This window comes from Phycodurus eques, chromosome 5 (assembly GCF_024500275.1).
Source record: "Phycodurus eques isolate BA_2022a chromosome 5, UOR_Pequ_1.1, whole genome shotgun sequence".
NCBI classification, from domain to species: Eukaryota; Metazoa; Chordata; class Actinopteri; order Syngnathiformes; family Syngnathidae; genus Phycodurus; species Phycodurus eques.
Window position 1 is genome coordinate 27,449,785 of NC_084529.1, and position 15,445 is coordinate 27,465,229.

Here is a 15,445-nt window from a genome sequence, read left to right on the forward strand (position 1 = left end):
ACCATTAGATTTGTAGTGTTAATTCAGTGTTTTTTTTTTTTTTTTTTTTTTATACAGTGGGTTGGAAGTGCAAAACAATATAACAAATTGTGAAAAACGTTTACATTTCAGAAAACAAATGAATAAAAGCCAAAACTGAAATATCACACAGCCTTAAGTATTCAGACCCTTTGCTGTGACACTCGGGTGCTGTCCATTTCTTCTGATAATCCTTGAGATGGTTCTGCACCTTCATTGGAGTCGAGATGTGTTTGATTATACTGATTGGACTTGATTAGGAAAGCGACACACCTGTCTATATAAGACCTTAGAGCTCACAGTCCATTGTCAGAGCAAATGAGAATCAGGTCAAAGGAATCAGGTCAGAGGAACTGCCTGATGAGCTCAGAGACAGAATTGTGGCAAGGCACAGATCTGCCCATGGTTAGAAAAACATTTCTGCTGCACTTAAGGTTCCTAAGAGCACAGTGGCCTCCATAATCCTGAAATGGAAGACGTTTGGGACGACCAGAACCTTTCCTAGAGCTGGCCGTACGGCCAAACTGACCAATCGGGGGAGAAGAGCCTTGGTGAGAGAGGTCAAGAAGAGCCCAAAGATCACTGTGGCTGAGCTCCAGAGATGCAGTCGGGAGATGGGAGAAAGTTCTAGAAAGTCAACCATCACTGCAGCCCTCCACGAGTCGGGGCTTTATGGTGAAGTGGCCCGACGGAAGCCTCTCCTCAGTGCAAGACACATGAAAGCCCGCATGGAGTCTGCTAAAAAAAAAAAAAACACGAAGGACTACAAGATGGTGAGAAATAAGATTCTCTGGTCAGATGAGTGTAGGTTGATTGAAGACTAAATTGCCCTTAATTGTAAATGTGTGCACCAATGGTTGTTTGTTTATATGTGCCCTGCGATTGACTGGCATCCTGTATCCCAACGTAAAAAGGGGCTCTGTGTGTATATTTTAATCAGAAAATATTTCTTATCAATTTATTTGTTTATTAACTATTATTAGGTGCACTTGATGTCCATGTTCTATAAATAAAGTCGAGATGATGCATATTATTGCATGATGAGCCATTTTTGAGTAAAATAAGCATGTTTTACTTCCACAGACAAAAAAAAAAAGCCTAAAGATACTCGTTATCATTTCACTCATGCTGTACAGAGCCTTCTTTTAAGTCAATAAAAGCGTAGTAAACTAATTAATTCTTGGAAATTAACCACAGTCTTCAGCTGCAGAGTTTGGGAACTAGCTCCAGATATGCGGGGAGTGAAATAATGACCCTGTTGTCATTAATTGTCTTGAACTGCATGCTGTCTGTCTGAAGCAAATTCTTTGTGTTGACTTTCTGCCACCAAATGAAATAAGAACTTGTGCATGACAGGAACTGAGTCATTTATTTCACAGCATGCAATCTATAAACAACCAATGGCAAATATTATAATTGCACAGAACATACACTGACCAATAGTTATAGTGTTAAACAAGTTTATAACACAGGCTGCACATAGTCATGTTCAGAGATAAGAGATTGGCTGTGGAGCTGATGTAATTACTGGTCAAACGTTTTAGAACATCCCAATTTCTCAAGTTTTGTTTTGAAAGTCGAGCAGTTCAAGTCAAATGAATAGCTTAAAATTGTACAAAGGTCAGTGGTAAACTGCCAGGGGTTAAACAAACAGGCAAGGTGAACCAAAACGGAAAGATTATGTGAATTTCAGAATTATACAAAAGGCTTTTTAAGTTAACAAGACATGGGTTAATAACTCAAAGCTGTTCTGCAGCAATGGATGCTGATTAAGCCTTGAAAGTTGGTGTTACCAATTCCTACAAGTGTGCCAACTTGTCTACTTACAACGCCGTCTGTCTGCATAACAGTACGTTTGGAACACTGTGGCACAATTCCCTAGTAAGAATTATTTGACCATTCGAAGAGCATTAAATAGATAGCAATTGCACAGTTCAGGGGGGCACGGTGGACGACAGGTTAGACCGTCTGCCTCACAGTTCTGAGGACTGGGGTTCAATCCCCGGCCCCGCCTGTGTGGAGTTTGCATGTTCTCCCCGCGCCTGCATGGGTTTTCTCTGGGCACTCCGGTTTCCTCCCACATCCCAAAAACATGCATGGTAGGTTAACTGACAACTCTAAATTGCCCGTAGGTGTGAATGTGAGTGCGAATGGTTGTTTGTTTGTATGTGCCCTGCGATTGGCTGGCAACCAGTTCAGGGTGTACCCCCGCTCCTGCCCGATGATAGCTGGGATAGCTCCAGCATGCCCGTGTCCCTAGTGAGGAGAAGCGGCTCAGAAAATGGATGGATTGGATGCACGGTTCTGTTTGTCTTAGAAGATGTTTCAGTTGTCATCTGAGCAAGTTTCATCAGTTCATGCACCAAGGCTAGATCGGACAGCTGTAGGCCGCATTTAAGTGCAGAAAGAATTCCCTAAAATAGAGGCACGCATGACCTGAATGAATGAGAATATTCACAGCCACTATTGGAACAGTAGTGTAGTGTTGCTATAAACAATACAAGAAAAGGTTCATTGAAAATGAAAGAGAGACAAGACCGACAGACCATCAAAACACATAAGCGGCAGTCTTTCTACAGAGAAATTGCAAAGAAAGTCAAGATGACAGTGAGTACAGTCTGTTTCGCCATCAAAAGGCGCTCAGAAAATGGGGGGAAACTGACGCAAAGAGGTCTGGCAGATCCAAAGCCGCATCAAAATTAGATACATTTCTGAGAGTCAACAGCTTGAGTGGTAGGCGGCTAGTCTGCATGAGTTGCCCCTCCTCCACTATATAAGAATTTGAGAGCCTCTGTTTGCATCAGCAGTTATCCGGGACAATTGCTACATGCAGTTAGCTGGCTAGCTATGCCTACGTCCCAAAAATAAATTTTTCCTTTGGATAGTTCGCTGGCGTGGTCACTTTCGAGCGCCTCGGTGTCAGCCATGAGAGAAAGCGGATGATATATTTATTTTATTGTAAAAAAAAAAATTAATCAATAAAAATTACAAAGAAATAATTCATGGTGGCTAACAATTGCAGTGTATTCCATCAGGCCTCTCCAATCCGGTGTATGCGCAAACTACTGACGACTAGACGGAAATGTTTAATTATTGATCAATGAGCGCTTTTAGCAGTACTTTTGTTCAAAGAATGTTGTATGCATTTTATTCTGTGTGCTCCGTGGGTCTGAAGCCCCTTGGTATGCACTGTCTTCCCTACTCCCATGTACAGAAATCAACAATGCAACTCTGTGTGCTGACAAGTGGGCGCGTCAGGGTCGTTTAGGGAGGTAAGGACTGAGTTATGCCCCAACTGATAGCAGATAAAGGCCACCTTGGGGGAAAAAACATTCTCAGGTTCCAATAATAATGTTGTCTTAACTTCCATCCATCCATCCATTTTCAACACACTTATCATGCTCAGGGTCGTGGGGCGCTGGAGCCTATTCCAGGTGACTTCAGGCAAAAGGCGAACTACACCCTGAACTGGTCGCCAGTCAATCGCAGGGCACATATAGACACGGACAACCATTGGCACTCACATTCACACCGTCACTGAGTGGGAATTGAACCCACACTGCCCACACCAAAGTCAGGCGAGTGTTCCACTACACCATCAGTGACTTTCATCTTAACTTAAACTGTCAAATTTCTTTTGAATGACACTGAATCGATGAGGAAAAATAACTTCATTGGGCTTTATTCGGCATTTGTCTGTGGAGTTGGCATGCTCTCCCCACGGTTCTCTGGTCCGTAGGTCTGAATGTGAGTGTTAACGATTGTTAGTTAATATGTGCCCTGCGATTGGCTAGTGACCAGTTCAAGGTGTACACCGCCCCTCACCCAAAGTCAGCTGGGATTGGCTCCAGCTCACGTGCAACCCTTGTGAGGATAAGTGGTACAGAAAATGGATGGATGGCTGTATTCTGGCATTGCTTTGGCCAGGCAGTGTGTGTGTGTGTGGGGGGGGGGCAGTGAGTAAAAAGTCGCCAGTGAGTAAAAAGAGGAAGTAACAAACAAAGACGTCTTGCTTCGGTGAAACGATACAAGTCAGTGAAAGTGTTGCCTGCTCTGCTGTTCATGTTTGTGGAGATGCCTCACTGGTTTGCTGAAGGTACTGCTTGATAACGGTGATGATAGTCGACACCTCCGCCATGGCGCCTTTGCCTATAACAAATTCAACAGTTACAAGTTGTAACACCTGGACAGAATAATCTCTTATCATTATTCAACTTTTTACAATCTAACTTTGCCAGTCGCCTCTGTGCATATTTGCATCCATTTGCCTTTGTTTGTGCGTGCATGACTTTCTGGAAGATTATTTGAGGTCATGAATGTTCATGTATGCTTAAAAATATATCTGTAATTATTCTCATTCATCCAGATCATTGCATTCTCAGGCCAAAGAATTGATTGCAACTGGAACTTCCTGGTTATCATTAGTTCATGCACATAGACTAGATAGGACCGTTTTAGCCTGAGTATTGGTGCGAAAAAAACAAACAAGTATACTGCATAACCTCTAACAGGGCTCGAGACTAACTTTTTATTGTTATTTTTTTTACCTGGAGCAGAGTGGCCCCTAACTTAAAATTTTAGGGGTACCATCAGAAAATTTAGGGGTGCACACTGTAAATCCACGTGCAAAGTAAATATTCATATTGCCTCTCATATGTTCAATCTCACACACTGAACATTTTTCTTCAGGCTTAGCCAACGTGTCACAGCTAATATATTTTTTTAACTTAAATAAGATGTTAAGCATAAGAAAATAAAATACTAACTAAAATAATCATTTTATTTTTTTAATTAATTAAGCTGTTAAGCATAAGGAAAGAAAGCAAGAACTAAAATAATCATTTTAGAAATATGAGTGTGAGTCATGAGTCCTTTTGGCCCACCCTGTAGATAAAATCCAACCTTTAAATCCAAGTAATTGTTGTTAAAATGCTGTGGTTTTTCTTTTTGCTCTGTCCCCTCTTGAACCTCATTTTGTCTGACTGCATTTCCAATACATATTTAACTCAATACAACAACTACAAAGGGAGAATATCAAATTCTCCTGTATCACAGCTTAACTTTTCTGTCATAAAAGAAGAATACAAGCAGCTGAACAGAACGGGGTAAAAAAAATAAAAAAAAATAAAAAATAAAATTGTATTTTCAATAATATGTCAACTTTAATTTCTTTAGTTTTTGTAGTACATAACGTACACACACCTTTGTCTCCACACACCAGCTTCTTTGCAATGCAGGGGATTTCCACATAGCCAAACTCTTTCAGCCTGTGTACTTGCTGGGCTGTGATGGGATGCTGCCACATAGAAGTGTTCATCGCAGGGCAGAAGAGGAGGGGGCGACTAGTATTCCAGGCTCTCACCACACACGTCTGCCAATGAGAAATCCATAAAGTTGCTAAGTCATCTGAAATTAATTTCATATAACAAACCAGTTTGAACATTCAGTGTTCTCACCAGCAGGTTGTCACAAATACCATTAGCAATCTTTCCAAGCGTGTTTGCATCAAGGGGGGCGATGATGAGCAGGTCTGCCCAGCGCCTGAGCTCAATGTGTAGCACCGGGTCAGATCTCTCACTCCACATCTGGAATAACAGAATAGACATGACTCGCAGAGAAGGCGACGACTAAAATATTGTATATGGAAGTTGTGGTGTCTCTTTGGGTTTGAATCCATATACATGTACTTACAGTGGAAGTGTGTCTACACACACACTCTTGTTCAAATCTCATTTTTCTATTATATATGTGTATATAGAAACTTAGAAATGAGCTCAGAGGTACAACAAAGGTTAGATGCTTTGGATACAAAGTTAGAGAGAGCAGACTTCGATGGTTTGGACACATCCAGAGGAGAGACAGTGAGAATATTGGCCCAAGGATGATGAGGATGGAGCTGCCGGGCAAGAGAGCGAGAGGAAGACCAAAGAGAAGGTTGATGGATGTAGTGAGGGAAGACATGAGGGCAGTTGTTGTTTGAGAGGAGGATGCAGGAGATAGGCTTACATGGAAAAGGATGACACGCTGTGGCAACCCCTAACGGTACAAGCCGTATTGAGAAGAGGATTTTAATACAGAATCAGTCACACTAGTCCAAGTTATGACAATTATAAAATTATTCACTCAAGCAAACAAAAGGAAATGGAAAAACAAAAAGGGGTCAACCTCATGGGGCATCTGTGTGCCTAGCCTGGGTATCTCCCTTCCTGCAGGAATTGCTCGGGTTTTTATCGCTGTCAGAATAGAACTTTGTGAACTTAACTTTGCCAGAGAATCATTCAAAGGAGCTTGATAGTTTTTAAAAAAAATATTATTTTTATTATTTTACCTTAGTACTACTAAAGCTCAAACGTTTTAGTGAAGGTGGTGATCCAGCGGATGGAACGAGATCCATTCTCCAACTGGCCTGGACATGGGTCCTTGCCTGCCTGAGTTTGGATCCACATCGAAGTTCACCAGACACTTTTGTCAAGCTTAATGTCAGATCCAAGCAGACAGCTTGGTTTCTATTAAATAATTATTGTTAAATATGCAGTCACCATGACCAGGTGGATGTGGGTATGCGTTGCATTTCACATTTGAACTCATTTGGTCCAATAATAAACCACAAATGCAGAAATCTAAACCTGGTATAACACACCTCTAGGCACCCACTTTCTATTGCGCTTGTCTTCATTAGTGGCTCAAAAGTACTGCAACCTATCCCAACTGACTGTAGGAGAGAGGTGGGGATGTGGGTTATATCTTGGACTGGTCACTAGTCAGTTGCAGCACACATACAGACAAACAACCATCCACACTCTCATTCACAACTACGGGCAATTTAGAGCCTTCAATTAATCTAACATGCATGTTTGATTTTGGCATTAGGGAGGAAGTACTCTGTGAAAGGCCATACAATCACGAGGAGAACATGCAAACACCACGTAGAAAGACCTGAGCAACGATTTGAAGTAGAAGAGCAAAACGATAACCGATCACAGATCCAGCTCTCAGAAGAGCTTCCATCTAATAGTAAAACTTTACCTCCCACTCATCTTTGTCACTATAAACTTTTACTGAAACCTCTTCGGGGTTATAGAAGTGCTGTGCATGTTCAGTGGTGACCACTCTTACATCCACCTGAAAAAAAAACAAAGAATACAGTACATTAAAGTAGGCTTTACACGATCAGGATTTTTGGGGCCGATCACCGATCAGCAAGTTTAAAAAAACGATAACCGATCACAGATCCAATCACAAGATGGAGAAATGTGTCTATTTAAATGACTTGTTCATTTACTGTATATACTTGTGTACTGTATACTAAGTTTTTCCCCATTTTGTTCTTATAATACACGCGTTGTGATGTCGTCGCCATGGTAACAAGTGTATCCAGTCGTGTTTGAGTTGACAACATAAAGCCCCGTGATTGTAAAAGACGGGATGCGGTGGTATCGGAATACAAAATTTTATTGCAGTAGTCTGAAATAGTGCAATCGTGAAAGACCAAATTTGTCTTGTAGTCTGATCCACGCATTATGTGTTGTCTGTCTCATGTGTCTGCCCTACACCGCCGACATGTTTTAAAAAAAATATCTATATTGGTTGTCAGATATTTACAGTACTACGTCAAAAGACGTGCGACAAGGCTAAAAAATAACTTAAAATGCTAATTATCGGCCGATACCGATTAAGCCGATCTGATCGGTGTAAAGTCTACATTAAAGTGCTTTTGAACTTGAGCTATAAAAAAAGTCCTAATATTGGTTCTCTGACGTTTAGTTCTCAACAGACAACACTGAAATTATAACTACCACACTGTAACTATAGCCCATTCTACAGTTTGTTGTATATGTATTTGCTTTTATTTTTATTTGTTTTACTCTGCTTACTGCAGACAGGTCGGCATTGCAAATGGGAATCTGTTATCGATAGCCTTACCTAGATAAATAAAGGTTCAATAAATAAAAACAGAGACAGTAATCTAGACAGTAGAGATAACCTTTTTTAATTGATTTTTTGTGTGTGTAGCTTACCAGTGACAGCCCATTGAGAGTCTCGTTCTTTTATAGGTAACTTTGGTTTTTGCCACTATCGATTAGATCCAATTAGTTAACGCAGTACACAGTACTGTAGCTAAAATTCCATAAAACCACGACATTGTATAAGCTTCAGTATATCCCCACCTTGTAGTTAGTGAGCTCTTGTGAACAGGCCAGTTAATGACAAAGCAAGGACTTTACGAGTTAAAAAGCGCACTCACCCCTGGGAGGTGAAGAAGTTCAGAGACCAAAAGAGGAAGTTTCAGGGCAGCCACGCTACCAGTGACTCCAACGAGCACGCAAAAACTCCCGGAAGTCTTCACCAAGTCGTTTTGAGAATGAGAATCATGAGAATGAGAATGAGAATCATCATCATCATCCGTCTGCATCTTTGCTTACTGCCGCAAGTGAAACATTCGTTCTACCTTAGGGAACGGTTGCTATTTTAATTTATTCTTTCCAACCGTCTTCACTTCCGCAAATAAACGTAACACCCAATCGGAGTGGAGGAATACAGACAGCCAGTCAGAGTAGAGGATGATGCAGCGTCACTCTGACGAGCCCGCGCACGTCGCTTCGCTGACAGCGCTGGAGCGCGCCCGTGAGTGGAATGTTCTGGCTGCTTGCTTGACAGCTAGCATAAGGGACCGCGATATCGTCTGTCTTTTGTTTCTCGTTTAAAACTACTTGACTGATATAAATCTACTCATAAATCCGCAATGGCATTGACGCCTCAGGTTTACTGGGCTCAACGCCACGAGGCAATATATCTTCGGGTGGAGCTGACTGACGCTGAGGTGAGCTCATTGCTGTCACTCGTTTCGTAGCGTCAGGGATAAACTTAGTTGCTACAGTAGTAATGAGTCGATGATCTCTAACGCTCACCGGCCCATGGGTCAAGTTGCTTTCGTCTTAGTATGAATGGGCGTGAAATCAATAGATTGATCTATCTGGGCACAGTCAGTGAGGTATCTATTTTTTAAATTTGTAAAGGTATAATTAGCAGAGCTGATTAACATATTCACTGCCATTGATGGCTTTAGAAGTCAAATATCCATGTTATCTGGGAAGGCTGGCAGTGAACGAGTTAAGATTGTGCAACTATACCCAATGTGTAAGTGTGATTGCAATGAATGTATTATTTTTTTTTTTGTGGTAATCTAAAAATACAATGGCATAATTGTCGCAGTAATTATCGTGCAACATTTTAAAAGCTCACTGACATACAGTGTGACACTTGTTTTTTCTCCCCGCAGAATATCGATGTGCAAGTGCATGAAAACGTCCTTCACTTTCAAGGTGACATATATTTGTGGGTTTCTGTGGTGTTCAAGTTCATATTGCTGGTTTACAAAGCCTGTTTTTGGAACATATTTAAAATGTCATATTTTGTGCGTGTAGCTCTCGGCCACGGTGCTAAAGGTCAAAACTTGTACGAGTTCAGCTTGGAGTTTTTTTTACCTGTAAAAACACAGGTATGTGTGATACTGACTTCAAGTTCATGTCTGTGTTTCCTACTCCTAAAATCACTTTGGTGGATGTATGCAGGTGGCTCACAAGTCCACTCAGCGGCAAGTGAACATCAGCGTGAGGAAAGAGCAGCGAGGCTGGTGGGAAAGGTTGACCAAACAGGAGCGCAAGCCGCTCTTCTTGGCTCCCGACTTCGATCGCTGGCTCGACGAGTCAGATGCTGAGATGGAGATCAGGGAAAAGGTGAGCAATGAGCTGCTGAGCTGGTACAGTGGTATCTTGACTCACTTGTGCCCCAACTTACTTGTTTTTCAAGTTACAAGCAGTCCGCTTAGTCACATTTTTCAATTTTTTTTTTTGCTTTGTGTGGCAAGCCAAAATTAGAGCTCCAAGCCGGCTACAGATACGGCACAATTTACTGGAATGAAGTGGGGAAAAAAATTCAACGATGCACTCTCCGGTGTTTATTGACTAGGACAAACAGTCAAACACACAAATATATAATGTAGGAGTGGCACCCGATTGAATAATAAATAAATAAATAGAGGCTTTGTAATTAATTAATCTCGATTAATCACATTTTAATTGCGTAACAATATTTGTTTCAGTAAAAGCAAAATGGTTTAAATTAGGGCTGCAACGACTAGTCGATAATTAACAGTGTTGGCAACGACTTTCATTATTGAGTCGTTGTGTCGCACGATTATGACGTCACCTGCTCCATTGCACACAGCGGTGGACCCAGATGCTGCTGTATGGGCTGAAATATGTGCCACCAGGAATTCAATTTGAATTTACGAACATAATTTGAATTTGTATTAACTGAAGTCCAATAAACTTGAAAGTGAATGTAAGAATGTTTTCTCCACAATGAAAATTCAGACTATATGTTCACATTCAGTTTGATCATTTCAGATTCAGTTTGATTAATTCAGTTTCAAATTAGCTGTGACAGACATCCGGGAACTGTAAGGAATAGCAATCGATCGGCGATACACAGATCTCGTCTTCGGCCAATCAGCGCCTTCGGTTTTTATCACGTGACATAGGGATTTTCCGGGAAGTCAAATCTTCTAAGCCGGCGACAGTATTTGAACCTTTATACCACTTTTCCTTAACCTTTGTGGAATGCATCACACGGTCAGAAAGAGATTAAAAAAAGGTGCTTCCTTTCGAACATAGGAAAGGACATATCACACCGACGTGACTAAGTCGTCTTTCCGTTTCTTTTCCAACACAACGTCGTCGGGGCATTGAACTCCATGCCTTTGGCTTTACTCCCACCTAGGGGTAGAAACAGCACACATCACATCTCGATATAGACAGCACTGTTTCAAATGAATTTAGGGGTTTACATGAATGAATTGGCGTCCAGCCCTTATGCAGCCGTGCACTGGCAAAATGGTATTAAAATGTGTTTTTTTTTAACAAATTAATTTGTTTGTAATCAATTAACCACGATTAATGCATTGAAGTCCCACCCCTAATAAAATGAGAACACCCACAAGGACCAGATGCTCACACATAGTCACCGAGTCAACGTACCACTGTACTTTGTGACGACAGAAAAAGACAAACTGACGATGAGCTGTTGTGAATAAACTGCCTCATACTTTACAAAGGAGGAGAGAAGAAACAGGCGGAAGACTTTCCAGCATGATGAGGAAGGTGCGTGGTGTCAATCATATCGAGAGGCAAGTTTCACCATCTGCGATTGGCTGGCGACCAGTCCAGGGGTTACCCAGCCTCTTGGCCAAAGTCAGCTGGGATAGGCTCCAGCTCTCTTGAGACCCTAATAAGGACATAAAGTAAACATTGGATGGATGGAAGTTTCACCATTCCAAATACTCACTGCTGCTTTTTGTGTTTCAGGATTCATCAGTCTGAAAACAGGATTTTTGTTTACATATAATTTGGTGCAGTTTCTTGGCTTTTCATGGATTTTTGTCAACATGACTATTCGCCTCCTCACATTTGGTCAAGGTGAGGTGTTTGTGTGTGTGTGTGTGTGTGTGTGTGTGTGTGTGTGTGTGGGCGCTTTTTCCCTTGCATGATGGCCACCGTAACGCTGTGCTCATTACATTTCAGATTCCTTCTACGACACATTTCATACCATATCCGGCGTTATGTTCTTCTGCCAGATCCTGGCAGCCGTCGAGGTTCTCAATGCTGCTTTTGGTGTGGTCCGGACAGGCGTGATCCCGACTCTTATACAGGTATACAGGTCTGTGTGACAATGAGAGACATTTGAAGGTAAATAGAACACTCATTTCAATATAATCCTTGCTCTCGTAATAGGTGCTAGGAAGGAATTTCATCCTCTTTGTCATTTTCGGTTGCTTGGAAGAAATGCAGAATAAACCGGTGGTCTTCTTTGTTTTCTATCTCTGGAGCGCCATTGAAATATTTAGGTAGGCCATTTTCTTGACACTCACTACTTTCACGTGGTTATTGTTTACGTACCACTGTACATTTGATTAGGTAAGCATACACATCTGTAGTCAATTCAAGAGCTTTTGAGTTTTTTTTAATTTAAATTTAACCATCCATCCATTTTCTACAGTGTTTGACCTATAGCCAAACATTATACCCAAGTACTGTTACTTTGGAATAAAATGACTCAAGTAAAACGTACTTCTCCAAAAAATTACTTAAGTACTGACTAACTGGTGAGTAACCTCTGAGTTATAAAACTATGATAAACTGATAAAACTAATTTACTATTATTAGCAGTAGGATGTGGGAATCACCACACTCCCCACTTTTCGACAGGTAGATAGAGATAGGTAGGTAGATACGACATGGCCCTTTTGAGCTGTGTGCCTACAGCGACGCTGACGTCAAAGTCGTCAGCTCATTCCATGTTTGTGGACGGCAAGAAAACTAAAAGACCAAGCATGCCAGGACTTTGTGGTAAAATTATGACAAGGCATCTGGGAATAACCTCTCACAGGTACAAATATTTTTGGGTCCCCCCCCCCAGAATGTTCTGAATTGATAGCACTTGCTTTGGCAGTGACAGAAAAGTAAACCTCATTAAAATCGGTTGAGGATTGAGGAAGTTACGACTTAATTTCAATGTCCATGCAATGCCTTTGATGGGAATGTCGACCTTCCCACCATGGCCGCCACGTAGCAGCCTGGCACGTTGAGTAGCTGGACTGCTACAGCGTACCGGCCTATCTCGTCTTCATATATATGATTGCATCTCTTCTGACTGCGAGTCACATGCCATCGTTTGCCATTGTTCCTGACGTGCTACACATAGATTAGTCTCTTTGAAAACTTTGCTTCTGTGTGGGGCCACGGAGACTTTGTGTGCGATCATGTGACTGCCTACATTGGTTTGATTGGTGATATAACCTCAAATATCTTTAGTGGTTAAATTGTATTAGTGAAAGTCACGTGACAGTGCCCGAGGCACAAGTCTATGACAAGCCAAAACAAATAGATCACACAAGGGATGCTACTATTTTTGTAGTTTTATTGGATGGTTTTACATTTTGCAGGTGGTGTAGCCAATGTTGTGCCAGTGAATGTATTTCTGCTAATACATCATCCGCAATGTAAGTACCAATGAGGCTTTGATGCAGGTATCCATTCTACATGGTGGGATGCTTCAACACAGAGTGGAAAATCTTGACATGGCTGCGATACTCTCTCTGGATACCCATTTACCCGTTAGGTGTTATAGCTGAGGGTACGCTTGCATTCACCAATCTGAAAGTTGATAAGGCAAAAGACATAAAACAAACACAAGTGTGACTCCCACACAGCTGTTGCTGTGATACAGTCCATTCCCATCTTTGACGAAACCAACCTGTTCAGCATTCCTTTGCCGAAGGCCATCGGCGCATCTGTGAGCTTCTCTTACATCCTGCATGTGTACCTCGCTCTCATGTTTCTGGGTAAGTGTGCATTTTGAAACATGGAACATCTCTAAACTGCAGTCTGAATTTAATAGTCTCTTGGATCCCTTTTTCCAGGACTTTTTATCAACTTTCGTCATCTCTACAAGCAAAGGCAGAGGCGGTTCCGCACCAAGAAGAGGAAGGCTCATTAATGCAAAGCTCCTCACACACCTTTGCTGCCTGTTTATTTCCTATCAACATTTCCTTGAGATGGTCTCATTTTACAGGCGTGTTTCAGTGTTTGCTGAACCTCCTCCTGCTGTTAATTTGCGCAGTGCCCTTGATGGTTTACGTGCACTACCAACTACAACCCTCAGAATTTTACCACACGTCTTGCTTGTTTTGTTGATGAATAAATTGTTAAAGTTCTTGCAAAGTTAAAATAAAGGTTTTCTAAATTTTACACACCACAGAGAAGTGTCGTTAATAACTCTGCCAAATTTGAATGATTAAAAAAGTTGGCAAGTATATATGAGCCTTAAAAATCAAGCCGTTGTCCGTGCTCTCAGACGCTGTATGCGTGTCCGTTGAATGCGCCGAAACCATGCCCCGATCAACTCAATCAAATACCACCTGGAAAAATGATGATAATTCGTCGAGCCTCGCCATGCCTACATGTTTAAGCTACGAAACTACATCCACTGAAAGGCTCCACTGGCTGGAATATTTCCCATCGGGTCGTCACGGGGCTTTTCCATGTTGTGATGACGCACTCTAAAGTGGACACACTAGCCTGAAGTCCCGGTCTACACGCTGGCATACAAATTTTACCTTTTTAAAAGTTATACCTACCCGCTCTTCTTTCTTTGCATGACTTGCACGCACTGAAGGCTGATGATGCGCTCTGTGGCCTATCCACAGGGAAGATGTATTTTCAGTGTAGACGTCGTAGCTAGCTCGGCAACTGCACCAGATAACAGCTGATGCAAATAAAGGCACTCTAGTTCTTGTATAGTGTGGGAAGCTTGAATCAAGTCAGACGCCCAAGTGTTATGCCATGCTGTTTTAACCATGCCCTCCGACCCCCAAAAAAATAAAAAATCTGGAAAACTGTTCAAAAACAGTTTAATGCTGCACAAATTAGTACTCCATAGTTCCGTCTTTGCCTGTTTTCTTCTGCAATTATCTTCAAACGTATCATGCATTTAGAAACAAATCTCTGAATTCACTTTACAGGGCCTTTAAGGTATAGTTTGTATTTATATGTATTTAGTGTTCAAGAATAATTTTTGTTTTGTTTTGCTGCTTAATGTACTTCATTTGTGAATATTCCAAAGGCCTCAGGGAAAATTCAACTACTAACCGGCAATATTTCTGTCACTGTACCTTTACCACTACTATTGGACACTTAATGAGATCTACCACAAGAGCTCACCATCAGGATCATAAATAATGCTTTACAGTAGGGCTGCACAATTAATACAATTTTAATTGTGATCGTGATTTTGGTGGTCATGATTAAATGAGCCTTATTGTCGGTGATTGTTTTCTTTTTGCATTTTGAAAAAAAGGCCCGCATTTTAAATGCAAAAAAAAAAAAAAAAAATCGTATGAAAGGTTTCATTTGCAGCCGTGCCTGCAAACTAGTCAGCCAGCCACATGGGATCGAACGCATGGTTAAGGCTTCCCCCACGATATAAGCACAAAGTGACGTCATTTCGTTTGGATATGCTGCTCAGTTGTGAGTTGGCTTCCGTAACAAAGGCCCATTTACCACTCCAGCTTGCAGTTAGCAATCTAATGATGGCTACACCGTCTTTGCTGGATGCGTCAATTTACAAAACAGCTCAGTGATGTTTTTTTTAAGCTCCCACCAAAAAAATGAAATAAAAAAGCGATGGATTGACTTTTGAAAGATGGCGAGCTGAACATAAAACACCACCAGCCAAATCTGCACTGCACATTTTAAAATGGATAGTTTTGTAAACTTTCACCAGAGACAACATGGCTTTGTGGATAATTTGATACTCGTGAATGGGGCAGTGCTGACTGTCTTAACTACCTGGGTTTCCTTCGACCGTC

At 41.5% G+C, this 15,445-nt stretch overlaps 2 protein-coding genes across 4 annotated transcripts; one reads left to right on the forward strand and one right to left on the reverse strand.

The window, feature by feature from the left end:
- Positions 1-1,368: 1,368 nt before the first annotated feature.
- On the reverse strand, positions 1,369-8,524 carry ppcdc (phosphopantothenoylcysteine decarboxylase). 2 transcript variants are annotated; one of them, XM_061675925.1, is made up of 5 exons: positions 8,264-8,524; positions 7,045-7,140; positions 5,475-5,603; positions 5,221-5,389; positions 1,369-4,167 (listed from the first exon to the last, which is right to left on the reverse strand). In XM_061675925.1, the coding sequence occupies exons 1-5, from the start codon at positions 8,429-8,431 to the stop codon at positions 4,079-4,081; spliced, it is 651 nt and encodes a 216-aa protein (XP_061531909.1). In that variant the 5' UTR covers positions 8,432-8,524; the 3' UTR covers positions 1,369-4,078. The 2 variants fall into 2 exon arrangements, with proteins under 2 accessions (XP_061531909.1, XP_061531910.1); XM_061675926.1 differs by lacking the exon at positions 8,264-8,524 and having other exon boundaries at positions 5,495-5,603; positions 7,045-7,135.
- A 94-nt stretch (positions 8,525-8,618) lies between these two features.
- On the forward strand, positions 8,619-13,826 carry hacd3 (3-hydroxyacyl-CoA dehydratase 3). Of its 2 annotated transcripts, XM_061675929.1 has the most exons (11): positions 8,619-8,839; positions 9,299-9,341; positions 9,444-9,517; positions 9,591-9,755; positions 11,135-11,180; positions 11,385-11,495; positions 11,601-11,728; positions 11,811-11,923; positions 13,106-13,212; positions 13,289-13,420; positions 13,499-13,826. In XM_061675929.1, the coding sequence occupies exons 1-11, from the start codon at positions 8,762-8,764 to the stop codon at positions 13,573-13,575; spliced, it is 1,074 nt and encodes a 357-aa protein (XP_061531913.1). In that variant the 5' UTR covers positions 8,619-8,761; the 3' UTR covers positions 13,576-13,826. The 2 variants fall into 2 exon arrangements, with proteins under 2 accessions (XP_061531913.1, XP_061531914.1); XM_061675930.1 differs by lacking the exon at positions 9,444-9,517.
- Positions 13,827-15,445: the final 1,619 nt, after the last annotated feature.

What these genes read in the sequence shown, in the direction of transcription:
- ppcdc (XM_061675925.1), bottom strand. Translation starts at nt 8,431, where the DNA reads ATGCAGACGGATGATGATGATGATTCTCATTCTCATTCTCATGATTCT. An exon ending in AACTTCTTCACCTCCCAGGG is followed by an intron (nt 7,141 to 8,263) that starts GTGAGTGCGCTT and finishes TTTTTTTTTCAG; the next exon opens with GTGGATGTAAGAGTGGTCAC. An exon ending in GCTGGTGTGTGGAGACAAAG is followed by an intron (nt 4,168 to 5,220) that starts GTGTGTGTACGT and finishes AATTTGTTATAG; the next exon opens with GCAAAGGCGCCATGGCGGAG.
- hacd3 (XM_061675929.1), top strand. Translation starts at nt 8,762, where the DNA reads ATGGCATTGACGCCTCAGGTTTACTGGGCTCAACGCCACGAGGCAATA. An exon ending in TGATCCCGACTCTTATACAG is followed by an intron (nt 11,729 to 11,810) that starts GTATACAGGTCT and finishes CTCTCGTAATAG; the next exon opens with GTGCTAGGAAGGAATTTCAT. An exon ending in CCTCGCTCTCATGTTTCTGG is followed by an intron (nt 13,421 to 13,498) that starts GTAAGTGTGCAT and finishes CCCTTTTTCCAG; the next exon opens with GACTTTTTATCAACTTTCGT.